Source organism: Platalea leucorodia, assembly GCF_965183815.1.
Source record: "Platalea leucorodia genome assembly, chromosome: 1".
Classification (NCBI taxonomy): domain Eukaryota; kingdom Metazoa; phylum Chordata; class Aves; order Pelecaniformes; family Threskiornithidae; genus Platalea; species Platalea leucorodia.
In genome coordinates, this window is record NC_138823.1 from 129,109,314 (window position 1) to 129,126,308 (window position 16,995).

A 16,995-nucleotide genomic window follows, 5' to 3' on the forward strand; every position below is an offset into this window, starting at 1 on the left:
CGCGCTGTGCCTGCACTCCTGAAGGAGAACTGCCCCACAGCTTACAGAAAAGCAAATGATGCTTCAAAATCTTAAACAGTGTCATTTCCAACTAAGGGGAGAAAAACACACACACAAACAAACAAACAAACCCAAGTGCTGTAGTTCCTTGAGACTGTGGGTTCCTATAATGTCTAATAAGGCATGAACACTGACTGCACCTTTTCCTGTAATTGGAGTACTCGTGTCTGTCCTGTGTAAATTCTGGCTCCTGACAGACACTTCTCTTGAAGAGATGCTAATGTCTCTTCTAGAGACATAACAGCTATGTTGCCTCTCCTCCTCTGCCAAATAAGGCTAAAATCCAACTTTACTTTTTGATTTAAAAAATAAAGGAGGAGAGGTAGAACAGCAGTCAGACAAAAACATGTGTGCACACATGGTGTGACACTTCAGCCTTTCTTCTTTAGCAACTCAGAACATAAATACTATCCTATGAAGTAAGCAGAATTACGCATTTGAGGCACACAAATTGAAAACAAATATTGCTTTCTTCAAAGAAATAATGCCCCCCCTCCCCTTATCCAAGACTAAAATAGCTAAAGTGTTTTTTTTCTGATTACCAGACAGGAAAAAAAAAATCTAGAAGTTCACCAATCACAGCACAAGCTTCAGTAATATTTTCTTCTACAGAAAACCAGGGCTACGTTTTTTTAAAATCACATACTTTTTTCCAAACTGACAAACAACTAAAAGCTAATTTAAAACACTCCAGCAGACTAAATGAGTCATATATGGAGTGCATCTGTTTCTAGCCCAAGTTCCATTTTACATGGATTAGTAGAACATAGTTCTGGAACTTTAATCAAGTTGTTTATTATAGGCAGAGCTGCTAGCAACAGTCTATTAATAAGGTTGCCCAAAACTTCTCATTTAAAAAAACCTGCTTTCGGTTGCTTATATGCTTGCCAAACTTTAGCTACTTCAGCTGATACTCTCTATGCAGGATTTTTGCCACTGGCAGACTTTATTATTATTAATGTTTAATATTCTTCTATAACCTCATCCATATGGTTCATTCAGTTCTGAGAATAAAGATAGGAAAACGCTGTCAGAATTTTTTTAACAATCTCCCATCCTTCCCTCCCCACTCCCACTTGGCGTAGGGACTTGTAATTCAAATGACTTCAGGGACACAGGGTAGTGGATCCAAGTTATGAGCTTTTAATAAACAAAAATCAGATTTTGAATGCGGTTAGTACAATCACTCAGGATTTCATTCTCGATCATTCTTCATCTCTTGACAGCTCCAGCAATGTGGCAAGACAATGCATATTCCATTCCCACACAATAATGAATATGCGTTAGAAGAAAAAGTTGTTTTTTTCCGGTATGGCTTCTCCAAGTTGTCTTACCACCAACATTTGGTTGCCAATGCAGACAGTCCAAAAGTCAGACTGGAGGAGGGGAAGGAAGAGCCTGGGACAGGGACTCTGGTGAGGAGGTGGATGAAGAAAAGGAGGGGGCAAGAGCGATCTCTGAGACTGACCTGGCAAGAAGCCTAGGACTGCAGAAAGGGAAGTTGGACTGTACTATAGAAAGCAGAGACTAGATCCTGCTGAAAGAGGAGACTGTGAAATAATGAAAAACGAACACAGGGCAGCAACACTGAATTTGGACCAGACAGGTGAGTGGAGACAGGGAAAGATTGAGGCAACATTTGGGATTGGAATACAGAACGCAAACAGATTGACAAAATCCACCATGTTGAAAGAAGCCTGAAAATGACAGACACGTAGAAGGACTAACAACTCAAGAAGAGCGAGAGAGCTTGGTAATAAGACTAAAAGATGGTGAAAAACAAACAAAAACGCAGAGCAGGGAGAAGACTGCAGAACACAATGAAATCAGGTAAGGTGATGAGAAAACTAAAATTAAGACTCATTGGGAAGGATCTCTAGAAGAGGCGAAGAGGGGGCAACATGAACTTGAAAACAATGGGAAAAAACTGCCAGAAGAGAAAATTAGGCACCAAGCGGGAACAGAATACTGGATGGAGGAGAGAGGGGAAGGGGGAAGCCAGGAGTTAGTGGGAATGGGTGGATTTTCAGCAGGGAACTGGGAGTGTCTGGACAAGACTGATCAGGGAAGATGAACTTTGTAGACAGGAGAGGATCTGGGATAAGGGGCTGGATTATTGCAGACAACAGGGATTCAGACTAAACACATTAGGCCAAGTGGGATCAAGTTTAGACCAGGGTGAAATAGAAAAATGAATCTGTACATTAGATACTCTCTTCTCCAACACTTAGAATGAAGCAATTGATTTCTGAATGCCAATGAACTCAGAAAAATGTTTGTGAAACCAACTGTGTTGTCATTATCTGCTGACATGTCTTGATCCAAAGACAAAACAAGAGCCAACCACTGCTACCAAATACGGCACAAGCTTAAGTGAGAGAGGTCTGCGCAACTGATGTAAAGTGCTTAGATCTGTTGATGTACCGTCAGAAAGCCATATGCTGGGGGGAAAAAAGCAGTATGCATCTTAAAAATTCAAGCTGCAGTCACAGTGAACACCATTGAACAGTAATATAACCCATCTGAAAGGCAGAAAAGTAAAAAAGTACTCCAGATCTGAAAAAATTGCCCCCACACACTCAATTAAAAGAACTTAAAAGACCCTCCTTCTAGTTATATATCAAATGTCTCTTGTCCAAGGGCTCTCAAGATTCAGTTCCAATTCTTCATGTTCTATGCATTCTGTAGCTGCGTAAGAACCTGGGCCATTGATTTAGAAGTAAATTAATAGCACAGTCAGTTGACTACAAGCTGGAACACAGGAATCTCTCACATCTATGGGTTACTCAGAGGCCTTTCACCTTCTAAACAGCCCCAAATGGCCATACACTACTTGCTCTTAAAATGCATACTGTAAAGCCAATACAAGAAACCTATCAACGGCTCAAAGCCTAGTCAAGCAGACTTATCATGAGGAAGTAAAAAAAAAAAATCTACATTCAAAGAGACAAAGCTGGTCCACCGAGACAACTCAATGCTGGAATCTGGAGCAGTTGCAGAACCAAAACCATATAATGTTTCTCACTATAGGGTAGGGCTGGCTCTGTCAGCCTTTCACCACAGGTAAGTGTAAATGAATTCAGTCCCTTAGTGTTGCCTGGCAAACACACTACGAAACTGAAATTTACTCCCAGGACTATGGTTAACAGGCATTTTGTGATAATTCCCATCTAGGAACAGGACCAATACAAGCCTTGCACATCGCAAGTGCAGAGCACTGCAAGAGCACTGTCCTTACAGCAGCAGACGGCAATCGCTGCTCCCTTTTCTTCACCGTGGTTAAAATTCACTAACAGAACTGAGCACTATGTAACTTGAATACCTATTTCACATATTGATATTTACAAGCTTCAGAAAATGAATCAAGCATCAAGCTGTTTTGTAGGCAGACATGAAAAAGACGTTAAAGAACATCAAAGAACGAAACTGATATTCATTCATAAGCTTTTAATAAACAGCAACGATAAAGGATGTGAATTAATGTGGAAGCCCAGTTCCATATCCTTCATATCTCTCTGCCCCAATATGCCTGTGTCAACTACTCTCTTTTGTTTTTTTTAAAATCAACATTAAAAATCTTCTGTTTGTTTTGACGCTTTCAGCTAAGAGGCAGTGTTTTTATATCATAGCTCCTGAAAGGTAATTAAAAACAAAACCAAAATGGGTCCTATCAGTTCTCATGCCTATGAAATGAGATATCATTTCAGAGTCAATCGGATACAGCATTAACTGGAATGTCTCAGCACAGCTACCTTTATAATTTGGTATGTATTCACTCATGATTTTTGGTTAACAGGTTCTTCAGTGAGTGTGTGAACATGAAAGTAAAACTGTAGAGATGACACATGAAATAACTGCATGAGGACCCTTTCCCCCTAAAATCCCAAGAAACTGTATCAGTAATGACTGGGTTTTAGCTCAGGTTCTGGGACCCAAAGTTTGTATCAGGAAAAGAAAGAAGCCAGTATCCCTTTCTCAAAGCGTTTCTCTGAGCAGTGGCTGCTAGGTACAACGGGACATACTGCAGTGCTCCAGGCCCAGCTGACGGGCTCTGAGTGCATTTACAGAATCAGGACATAAAGGACTTAACTTCTTAACTTCTAAATATGGGTTTAATTAGGAACCAAAATCCCATCAGTCCAGCAACATCAAGAGACTAGTAGTTTTAGATATTTAAATTGAACAGGGGTGTGGGAGGTTTTCTGAGTACCTACAGGCCTAGGCAGCCACTATCAAAGGCTTTATGAATGCCCCATGGTGACAACAGTGCTGCCTGAATCCACTTGTAGCTTTGGTCCATAAAATTCAGATTTTTTTTTTTTTTTTTTTTTAAATATCTGTTTAAGAAGTTGCACCCCTGTAAGTGTCTTGAGTGTTCCATTTATAAGTACATTTATAAAAATAACGTAGGTGCAGAACCAACGTCATTACAGAGATAACAGATGCCATGAACTGCATGCCTTGGGATTTCTTTCAAGAGAACGTAATTCATGTTGTCTAATGTGACATGTCTAAAAACTCATAGCCAGCAAGAAGCATCTAACAGATGCTGGAGTTAGGAGTCCCACCTTCATTCCAAGTACTTCCATTGAACTCTCCCTATGTGTTTAGAACAGCTGTTTGTTGCAAAGACTAATTTAAAGATGCTGTTATGCTCTTCCTATGGGCATCTCAAATTCTGAGCCTATGTAGGTTTTTTTCAAAGTTCTGCTATGCCAGGAAAGTCCATGATTTGTTACAGTATGTTGTTTGTAGGAGTCTGCTGCAGCAGTATTTAGGGTGATTTTCTTTCTTCAACTGTATACTCTTTCTGGCAGGAAATGTGATTATCTATGTTTAGAAAATATGAGTTCTATCAGTCTGAGTAATAACAATAAATAAATTACAAGCAAATGATCTTGCAAACTGCCTGTCTGAAACAGAAGAATACTCTAATACCGTACAATCTCTAAACCTCTCAGATAGGCAAAGTTCACTAAAGCAGACTAAATTTACTCTTAGTGATGTTCTGAAGTTAAACAAATATCTATATGTGCAATATATGGGGTGCATAAGAATGGGAATGTGTGTATATACACATACATAAATTGAATAGAGGTATTTCAGCTGAATTCAAACATACTACACCAATAATAAATTTGGCCACATGGCTTCAAATTAGGAAAAATAAAATCCTTCAAAATAGCAATTGTAACGCGTGTGTGTGCACACACACATAAAGATATTTAATAGCTATGTCAGATGTTCTAAACAAAGAGTTCCCCTAGAATTAAGCTGTCAATTTTGTTATTTTATTGAAGTTTCCATTGCATCAACTGTCGTCAAAATGTCCCAATCGAAAAAAAAGATCAGTATGTACCTTGAGGGTAAAATGCGGCTTAATCGGCTTGGAAAATACATCAGCCACACCATGTGAGCATTCTGCGATTCCTCTGTGAGGGAGCTGAGGATGGCGCTCATGCAGAATTATTTAGTAATGCTGTTCAGAGTCACACAGCAATTCCTAAATCATAGTCAAGGGACCATGTAAAAAATTGCTCCTAATTACAAGAAGAATAAAAAGTTAAATCCATCTAAGCGTGGCACTGCCTTCGATGTGTTGGTTGCTCAACTGTCTTGCTTGTTGAACAGCAAAATTTGGGGCCACTGAATAGACGGGATTTTATTTTTGTGCTGTTCAAGAGGGAAGGTAATTTGACGTAGGCAGGGAATTCAACAGAAAAAAGAAATTCTTCTTAAGCGGCTCAGATGATTGTCACTCCCCTGGTCAATTTTTACTCTAAAAAATGTGGGCATTCACTTTCCATCCCTGTCCTCGCATATATTTTAGAGAACTAGAAAAATGAAAATGGAAAAACGTAGTATTAGATCGAAATATGATTGTAGGAGTTTTTCTCCAGACAGGAAGAGTAGCATCTTAGAAATGGATAAACTTTTTCTACTCAATTATGTAATGCAAGACAAGTTATGGTTACAGCCTATAGTTAAGAGTCTGGAGTGAAAAAGCTCAACGTGTTACTTCAAACAAATCACAACCTCTACCTTTCTGTACATCTAAATGTGAATAACAGCACTTAATAGATGCCTATGTGAACTGTAATACTTGTAAATAACTTTTAAGATATAACAACATACCAGAACTTTCTGTAACACCTCCTGTTGAAGTTTTGACAACAGGCTGATTAAACATCTCACCAATTTTTTTGATAAAGTATTAATTATGGGACAAATTGTACCTTCCTACCGAAAGGACCTTAATCTGCAAGTAGAAAAAAACCAAGTCAGTGTTGAAGGGATTTTCTCAATAATCTCTTCAAAAGGAAGGCCTTCTAACTTTGTAATTACGTTAATCCTAAGGATATGCACAAAAGCCCTTCAATGCTCTGAAGAGCCAGATCTACCATGCGGGTTCTCCAGTTCCTGGCTTACGCAGAAATCACGACTTCACATTTCAGTCACTCATCAACCGCAAACCTCCCCCCTCAGCCCTTATGTTCTGAATGGAAAGCAGAGATGAAGCAAAGGTACTGCTGTTTCAGGCAGCATTAAAATAGATTTGCCTATCCGAGCTGATATCCGATACCTTCGATGGAAAAGTAAAGAAGGGATAAAAATTTATTTCCTTGACATTTGCCCAAATCCACTGAACTGACTCCATTCGTCTCTGTCCCCTCGGTAGCACAGGAATGGTACTTGACACATCCCATACACTGTCTTCAGGAAACTCTGCTCTAATAAAGGAAAAGTGATAGTCTGGTCCTTTTACCTATAAGCAGGACCTGCATGCGTATTTTTAGAATGTATTAACTGTACACGCTGTAGCAAATTTAACCTCTTTTTGATTCTCCTCTGCACTGGACTCGTGCAGTATAACACAAGGGGGACTGGAGCACCAAGCACCACTGTGAAAAGTTTAACAGTTGAAACCAACATGGAAAGCTGGAGAAATACATGTGTATTACTGCTTTTCTGTACTAGTTCACTGTAAGAAGAGGTGATACGGAATTCTATTTTCATTAAGAACTAAAAATAAAAAAAAGTAGGAGAAAATAATTTTATTTATAATTCAAACAGACTTTATAGTTTAACATAGTGATGAAATATTTCATTGAGTGGGAGAGAAGAACTCATTAGTGGATGTAAACACAAAACTTGAATAATTTGGGCTAGAAGGATAGTGTCAGGGGAATAAATTAAGGGAGGCAGTTTTGCTATCTCTAGAAATTTTTATATACTCTGCTGAGATGAAAGACCAGTGATAAGAAACCTGAACTGTTCCACATTCTAGTTTCCTGAGGGTCTCTGGCTGAAAGCTTTACTGTACTTGATCACTTACTGTTGTGTCAAAACATAAGCAAATGTGCTCAACAAAATGCAGATAATCTCCAGCTCATATGCACTCAACTTATTCCAGTCTGGATTACTAATATAACTTGTATGTATCATTAATCACCATTCATCACTGACTGCAGTAGCAACAGCTTCCCTTTTGTTTTTCAATAACTGTATTAACCTTAACACTCTTGCTCCCTTTCAAATTACAAAGCAGGGTTTAAACAGCGGCATAGCTTCCTCCCAGCCCAAATGGCTTCACAGAAATCAATATTCATTGTTTCACCCATGTATTCAAGATTACAGTGGATCCCGTTAACGTTAAAAGGTTGTAAAAAGAAAATGTCAAACTAGATGAAACAACCCCTCACAACAACAGAAAATAAGAAAAATTCACATTGAGAGTCTGCTGTGTTTTCAAGTTATATAAACTAAACTGAATATGGTTATAAAAGTGAATAAATCCAGTTGAACTGTGACACAGAATAATCACCAGCAACAATATTAGAATGTCAGTTGTGAATGGAAAAATACAGTAACTAACCAAAGGAAGACACATTACCTTTAAAATTGTAATGTTCCACGTAAAACTTTCTACTGATTTTTGCAGTTTTCTTTCTTTTAAGCCTTCTCTTGCTCCTATATTGTGCAGGTTTTCATGAAACTCCATTGCTGTGGAGGATAAAAGAGAAAGGAATATAGTATCTATTTTAATGCATTTTTGTGATCACAGAGATAGTGATTTGAAACTATTAAGGCAAAAGGACAGTGAAAAAGCTTCAGAAATTTTACTCTTCAAGCATAAATGTATCTGATCTAGTAATGTGCAATGTTATACAACATGCCAATATACACAAATCTCTCTAAGCCAAAATCCACACTTAAGTACCTGTTGGTTCACTGCCATACAAAGATGGAGCCAAGCAAATATTTACTATACAAAAATATTCTTTAAACACAACTGAATTTGTTGCACCATATGTAAAAACCTTTCTGTGAGTTGCTATAGAATGGAAACAGTAATTTCATTAAATACTCTAACCCAACAAATGTATTTTGTGCCTTGCTCTTTTATACACTAAATTTACATCACAGTTGTCCAGCTAACAGCTTATATGCTGGGGCCAGCCCAGAAAATAACCTTCTCACCTTATCTGTGAGGAGAAAAGGAATAATTGTGAAGGAGGAGTGCCAAGCGAACCGCCAAGGACATTTTACCACACCTATGTAAACTACTGTGTCCACAAAACCTATATTTGACAAACTACAAAGCAAAAATTTTTGGCAAAATTCAAATTAGCTTGATCTAAACATTGAGTAGAATGACCAGGGCTTTAGTTTTAACCCAGCACACTGTACAGATACAAGAAAAATAATCTGCTTTCCATGCTGCTGTTACAAGTCATATAAAAATAAATTTGAAACAGTTTCCTTCATGCGGGCGAAGTAAAATGTCCTTTCACGGGTACACACATCAACCCAAGATGGATTACAGCAACTCTCCTATGGCAAGTCATACATGAAACTGTACTTTCAGGATCTCCATCAGTAATAACATAAAGGGTATTTTGAGGGTAAAAGTTGGCAAGCGGTTGTGACTTACACCTATGAACGTAAAACCAAGTTACACCTTAATTGCAAATTATAGTTTTAACTATGTTGATTGAGATCTATTTGCCCAGTGAGTTGTGTTTCAAAATTTACATGTAATTAATTATCATGGAATAAGCATATAAACTTGCATTGGCTATCAATCCTAGAGTAGACTGACTTTTAAGGACATTATAGTATCTATTCTTTGTAATCTCTTTACCCCACACTCATGTCTCATTACAAGAAAGAGATGTGACTGAAAGTTTTCATTGTACCTTCCCTTACCTTACTCCCATATATATATACACACACATATTTTAAAAATAATTCATAAATTCATTTGAAAGACAAGACTGTTCTTCTTAGCTTTTCTTACTATTATAAATTTTACAAGGAAATTAAAATATTAAATATTTTCCCTGAATTAAACTACTGTATCATTTTTATTTCAAACACTTCTCTATAGCTCTGACTTTGCCTCTAGAGTACAGCCTCAAGTAAACCATTCATACTGTATTTCCCCAAAACAGTTTTCTAACCAGGTGAGAAATTAAAGTTCATTCACCTGTCACTATTTCCAAGTATACGTTTCCTCTTCACATCATCCAAAAAAACAAATTCCCAATACGATCATGGAAAGATTATGCACAAATCCATATTTACAATATTACTTTTCTAGAGCCACCATGAAAATACAGTTTTTCTGATCTGTACCATGAATTCTGAGACTACACTGCTGAACTTTTTCCATCTTTACAAATATTGCCCTTCAAATCCACAGGCACTAGTGATCAATAATAACCCTGAATGAAGCTGCTCAGACAGAGATTAAGAATAATGCTGAGGGCCTGCATGATCGACGTGAACTTGGTGCTTTGCAGATTTCAGATTATTCTTACATATACAAAGTCACTAGTATCTCAAACGCAGAGACAGTGGCGACCACATATTCTGCCAGCCCGAAGAGCTCTTTTCTGGTTCACTGACTACCTTCTATGGTGACTCTCTTTCTTCTTTACGCTCATGCCATGTTACATTTCTGTTCTGCCAACGCCACTCCACTCCAGCTAAATATTCCTGGCAGTTAGCGGCAACATCACAGTGCCCTTTTTCAGAAAATGAAACAAAGTCAAATCATCCTACCAGGGCACACACATGTAAACCCTCAGCAAACAAGTGCCTTTTGCTTAAACAGCACTGATCACAGCCCTCTCCTCAACATCTCTTATGGACTGGATAGGGCAACTCTTCATTATCACGCTAAACTAAAGCTATCCTACTCTAAGCCTAAACATACAACCAGGGACAAGTACATTTGAATTTTATTTCTGTTTCTATTACTAGCTTGCCTGATAAATTGAAATGGATGACTTCACCTCTAAGTCTCAGTTTTTCCATCTGTTGAATGGAAGTAATTATATTTGCTATGCAATATATGGGCAACTTAGTTTTAAAGTATGAATGCAGCACAGCATTTAACCGTTGACTACATCTCTCTTGGTATTCCCCTTCTATGTTCCTGCTTGTTTTTCTTGCATTTTGTTTTGGAACTGACTATTTAATGTATTAATAGTGCAAAGGTTATAACAAAACTGTTAAATTCCAAAACAAAACTGACTACTTAGAAGATAAAAGAAAAAGGAAAAAAAAAAGAGGAAAGAGCTTTTCATTCACAGCTAAATTAATAAAATGAAAAATATGTTCATATAAATTCATGTAAAAGTGGCTTTAAGATATTAATGAAAGATAACTGGATGTTAACTGTCTAACTGTCTTTTTTTTTAAAATAAATATACATATTTTTCTATCTCCTTGCAAGTAAAAATTAAGATATAGTAAGCAAATTACTTTTACGAGGCTTAATTACTTCTAGAATGATTAGTCCATTAGTCATTTTGAACTGAGAGCTTTTAGATGATAACAGACATAATACTAACCCGATTTATCACTCTTAATATATTTCTGCATAGACCACCTGCTTAATCCAAAAAGCAAAAGTTACTCATGTTTTCCATTTTTACTGGCAAATGTTAAAAAGGGTATCATCCACAAGTTTCTGATTGATCATGCAGATTATGTAGGATGTGTGTTCTCCTTGTGATCAGATGGAATTTCCAGGTTTTTAATTTCTGCCCATTGCACAAATGTTTTTCTCTATAATGAAGTTATTATTGGTTGTTGTCTTGAGACAGAAAGCTCAGTTCTAAAAATTTCTTTTGATTAGAGATGTCAACTTTACTAAAATCCTTATTTACATAGAATCACTGAAGTTGGAAGGCACCTCTGGAGATCGTCTGGTCCAACCACCTGGCTCAAAGCAGGGTCAGGTAGAGCAGATTGCCCAGGGCTGTGTCCAGTTGGCTGTTGAATATCATCAAGGATGGAGACTCCACAACCTCTCTGGGCAACCTCTTCCAGTGTTTGACCACCCCAGATTCCCACCGAGCCTTCTCTGCTTCGGGCTGCACAGTCCCAGCTCTCTCAGCCTCTCCTCATGTGAAAGATGCTGCAGTCCATTCATCAATCATCTTTGCGGCCCTTGCTGGACTCAAACCAGCATGTCTATGTCTCTCTTTTACTGGGGAGTCCAGGCTTGTATGCAGCACTGCAGATGTGACGTCACCCATGCTGAGTAGAAGGGAAGGACCAAGTCCCTCGGTCTTCTGGCGATGTACTTCCTTCGGTATGCTCAACTTGCTGTCCACCAGGACACCCAGGTCCTTTTCTCTGAAGCTGCTTTCCAGCCGGTCAGCCTCCAGCCTGTACTGCTGCGTGCACGGGGTCATTCCTCTCCAGGTGCAGGACGTGGCCCTTCCCTTCGCTGAACTTCATGAGGTTCCTTACGTCAGCCCACTTCTCCAGCTTGTCAAAGTCCCTCTGAGCAGCAGCACCACCATCTGCTGTGTCCAGCCTCCTCCGAGTTTTGTATCTTCTGTCAACTTGCTGAGGATGCGCTCGGCCCCATCATCCAGGTGATAGATGACAATGTTTAAACAGTAGTAGCTCCAGTATCAGCCAGTAGTGACTGTCCTCCAGATGGACTTCATGCTGCTGACCACAATGCTTTGAGCCTGGCTGGTCAGATACTTTTCAGTCCACTGCCCACTTATCTGGCCTCCACTTACTTCCTCAGTTTGTCTGTGAGGATGTTACGAGAGACAGTGTTGAAAGCCTCAGTAAAGTCAAAATAAAAAACATCCACTGCTCTCCCCTCCTCCGTCAAACCAGTCACCTCATTGTAGAAGGCTGTCAGGTTGGTTAAGCCCAATTTGGAAATCCATGCTGACTTTTCCCAATCACCTTCTTGTCCTTCCTGTGTTTGGGAATGGTTTCCAAGAGGATTTACTCCACCACCTTCTCAGGGATTGAAGTGAGCCTGACTGGCCTGGTCCTACTTTTGACCCTTCCTGAACTTGTTAAACTGTGATAACTCTACCGCTTATGATAGCGTGATGAGGTTTCAAACACCATTACTTGATTCCCTTCTGAGTTTCTGCTTGTGGAATATTAGGGCACTTAGTCTGCATAAGCTGCATTAAGAAGTCTGGTCACCCCTATTCTGCTGTAAGTAAGAGCTAGCTGACAGAAGCCATACAATTTCCTAAGTGCTTGCAAAATAAGAACACTTCCATCTTTCATAATCTGATTCAAGTCTTCCACGTTAAGGGCCAGCTTTTCAGTGAAACATTCGTCCTAACTATTCTAAGTCATGTAAATACACTGTTATATATGTAACAAAATAGCATGATTCAACAGCAGGTTTTAAAACTGAACAAAATACTACCAACAAATTTTCCCTATCATAATCAAAGATTTCACAGCATGTCCTTCTCCACTGCAGTACACTTATTTTTTTAAAGCATTCTCATAAGCAATTCTTCAGTATTTCCTAATAATTAGTTTTCCCCCGCCGTGCAGAATCACCTTCTGGTTCCCCAGTGAATGCTGATTAGTTTAGTCTGAATTTCATTATTATCTCAGCTCTTCCTTCTCTCTCAGACCCTCTCTCCCACCCCTGGAATGTATTAGATGGCTTTAACACTTCTTCATTCCTCCTGGGAATACCTTACCATTCAAGATGCTCTTCTGAAATTTTATGTACAATCCTTTTCACCCATTTTCAGTAACTTCAAACAGCATGAGGAAAAGAGAAGAGCTATGAAGTTGATCAATACAATAGGAATCCTATATCATGTGAGGACACTAATAAAATTTTGCTTGGTTAGTCTAGCAAAAAGAAAACCAAAAGAGGAGAAATTGCTCCCTAGACACACATCAGTCAGGTAAGACCTTGGACATCAAAGAATCATCATTTCAGCTAAAGGACAATATTATTAGGATGAATGTCCATCAGTAAAATCAGAATTTATGTAAAATTTATAACCATTGTAGATGTGGTTCCGTACGCAGCCTTGAAAAGGAGAAAATGACTCAAATAAAAAACTCATATTCATTTTAAAATAGAGCTTGACATGATCAATTTCCAAAAATTGTACCTGGGAGTAGACTTCAGGACCTTCCAGTCCTGTGTTTCCTCAAGCAGCTGCATGATGAATCCTCTAAATAATATTAGATGGCAGACCTGACACCTGCATTAATTTATGCTGAGCATATTCTGATGGAATGTTTATGTCCATAAACTAAACAAGAACTGATATGACGGTATAGAAACTGGGGTGTCTCATTGCTATGACATACTTCAATAACAAAAATCTGTTTCCTAAATAAAACGTACAGGGCAATACAAGAGTCTTGATCATCTGATAAGAATTCTGAGCTATCACTTGTCAAAATAACTTCCAGATTAGAACCTTAGCTTTATTTTATAGTTCTGGATTTTTAATCGGTATTTTAATTGTCACAAATATACCCAGAAGATACGAAACCTTTCATAACTTACAAGCACGTGAGCTTATAATATTTATGTTATTCTTTTGCTGATGCTTGAAATACTAGAACAAGGAAGATGCATTTCTGTTGCTGCCCTGCATATCGGATATGTTGGCTTTGTAGTGCCAACATTGTAACTTCAGGAAAAAAGTTTTATTTAGGGATATATTTCAGAAACAACATTGTGGATACTATTAAAAGTTACTGATGTCCAACTATGTTTAGCTTGGAAAAAATAGTTTCTTAACTTCTTCAAAATGAAATAACGTCCTATGAAATTCACTACCCTTAGTTACTAACTAGAAATGACACCTGTTGAAAGTCAGTTAGCAAATCCTCCCACTACTGGGCTTTCACTATAGTTCCAAGAAGATACTGAATAAAATGTGACACATAAAGCAGCATAAGTGATTCTGCTATTTTTAAGCCACTTAAGATGCATATATTAAAAAAAGCAAGTAGCCTTAAGTCACTGAGCTTCATGTATTTATGTTTTTGCTTTTGTACCATACATGGGTATTTGTTGGAAAACTCTGATGATAATTATATGCTTATTAAAATCAAGATGTGAAGAGAGAGTGAAACATGGAGAACTGGAGTGCATGTGTGTAAGGCAGGACTTCAGACTGTTTGTAACTCTGATTTGTTTGCTTTTTTAAGAGTTACTATCACAAAGCCCTGGCATACAACCTCAGTTTATAGGAAAAAAATTCACACCTTTTCTTTAACTGAGAGTTGAGATACTGATTTTCAAGGAATCCTTTGCAAAACAGTGAGCACAACACTTGCTATACTGTATTTCTAAAGTCAAGTTTCTACTTGACATACTCGTTTGTTTTCTTTGATGAAAGCTTTCTTGCCAAGAGTATGATTTACAACCCAGCTGAGACATGACTACACAGCAGGTGGGCTCCTCCTTGTATAGGCTTTTTCTCTTAGCAAAGAACTTTATCAATGAAATAGCACAATGATAAAACTTTGGCAATAAATGTATATACTGAGTAGGCCTAATATAAAATGGGTAGCAAACAATGTTTGCCTATACCTATATGAAATACACACTGATTATACTGCAGGTAAGCACTTAACTTCAGTCAAGCCACATATATTTTATTTCATTCTTGGTAAAGCACTTTGATTTAAAAGCAAACGAAATACTTTTCAAAAGAGTAATAAATAAATAAAAGAAATGAAATAAACATTAAATATTTTCAAAACAGAAGAAAAATACCATACAGCTCTTGATAGGTTACCACATATTGCAGCTCAATTACTATGTAGACTCATCTTGAATGCTTACAAAGTTTCTGTGAATAATTTGCTTACACAGATTTGTTCTTTACAAGAAAAAAAATCCAAGTAAGCACTTTATTTCTTCCTACACTGTGTAGGTTAAATGGTAATACAGGAAAGGAAAGAATTCTAGGAAAGAATTTACATTGTAAGTACTCATTTCCACTTATAAATATTTAATCTGCACATACAACTGCTACACTTGGCCACATCTTTGAAAGCCAGGGCTTTAATTTTTTACAGCATTAATTATGTTTCTTAATATTTTTATTTCAGATTATATTCCTTAAACACTCAGGTATTTCAACCTCATGAACAATTTCCTCTTAAAACAAAGTTTATCAGAAAAGTGATTGGGAAAGGAGTCTGGCTACTAGATCACACGAACAATAAATCAAATAAATCACATTAGAGAACCAACAGAAGTCACTATACTTCTAAATTCTCACATATTTTGCTTCCAGAACACTTTTCACACAAAGATTTAAAATGTACCTGAATTAATTAATACTTAGAGCATCTTTGTATTATCTAAGTATCACTACTAACTGCAAAAACTGAGTCTTAACAAGAGCAAGGATTAGATCCTCAAGTACTTACAAGCACCTGCTTCCCACTGAAGTCACCCAAAACACTTTATGTCATAACTAGAGAATCAGAATTTCTTTGCAGATTCTGAGTGTGCTGTGCTTCAGCTTCAAGAAGCTCCAGGTCTGAATTATTTGCTTTCAAAATATTTAGATTAATACTTGATTAAATGATACATTAACTAAATTAGTTGTTCAGTATTTTTTAATTATTTCAAATTCTTTGGCAACGTGCAGTATCTCCATAGTAAGCGGAAATGTTCCCCAGACACAGACAGCCATGTACTGCCTCTACTTAGATGGTTAAAAATACATTTTGGTGCCTGCTGCCCTTTTATTCTTTAAAAGTAGCAAAGACAAATTCTGTGCCTGAGATAACCTTCTTATCCCAACATCCCAAACGACAATGGCATCACATCCTGCTGAAAGCCATCCTGTCTGCAAGGACTAAATTAGTATTTAGTCTTCTAATCCAGACTCATCCAGTTCCATATGCAATCCCAATAATCCAGTTTTCAACATAAGACACTGTCTTTAATGCTGGGGAACCACTTACGATGTAAGATGGTCACCAACTTCTTTATGAACCACCGTCAGAATAGATTCCAAGTAGTTGCAGCACCAAGCTTACACTGTTATGACGTTACAAAGAGGTCATCTGTGACATCTGGCCTTGAGTTAATTAAAACCTGGTTACTTCCAGGGGTTGAGTAACCACCTCCACCTTCCTCAAACACTTTCAAGAACACTCCTATGTAACATTAACCTTCTAGACACCAAAGTCAACAAAATGTGTATCAAGCTACAAAACACATAAACCCCACACTTTTTGTGTACGTTCAAAACAGCAGTCTTACAAAATACACAGAAAACCAGGCCTTCATGTATTAAAACATTTGCTCTGAAAAGAAGACCCTTGGTATTTCACCCCCAGTGTAGGGAAAACTTTCATCCACAAGGACAGTCCCCCATGAAGACGGACTACATTTCTGAATGTGGGTGAAGTTAAGCCACTACCACGTATGAGAATGAATTAATGCTGTCAATAAAGGGCAGAAACACAGAGCTACGAGGGAGAGGATTTTTCCCACAGACTGCTGTTTCCATCTTTTATTTATCAGCCTTGATCCTCAAGAGACACCAATGAAAGTCTAAGGAAAAAAGATCCTGATTTTATTGAATGCTAGAAAGCAGACTTAATAAAGACATTGATTTATGGCACAATATAATTTCTCCCAGT

At 37.8% G+C, this 16,995-nt stretch overlaps 1 protein-coding gene across 1 annotated transcript in view; it reads right to left on the reverse strand.

Moving 5' to 3' along the window:
• PLCL2 (phospholipase C like 2) overlaps window positions 1-16,995 on the reverse strand; it is a 106,652-nt gene that overhangs the window by 2,122 nt on the left and 87,535 nt on the right. Inside the window, exon 6 of the mRNA XM_082319478.1 lies at window positions 7,955-8,064. Coding sequence (XP_082175604.1) covers window positions 7,955-8,064 — 110 coding nt within the window. The remainder of the gene's footprint in view (window positions 1-7,954; window positions 8,065-16,995) is intronic.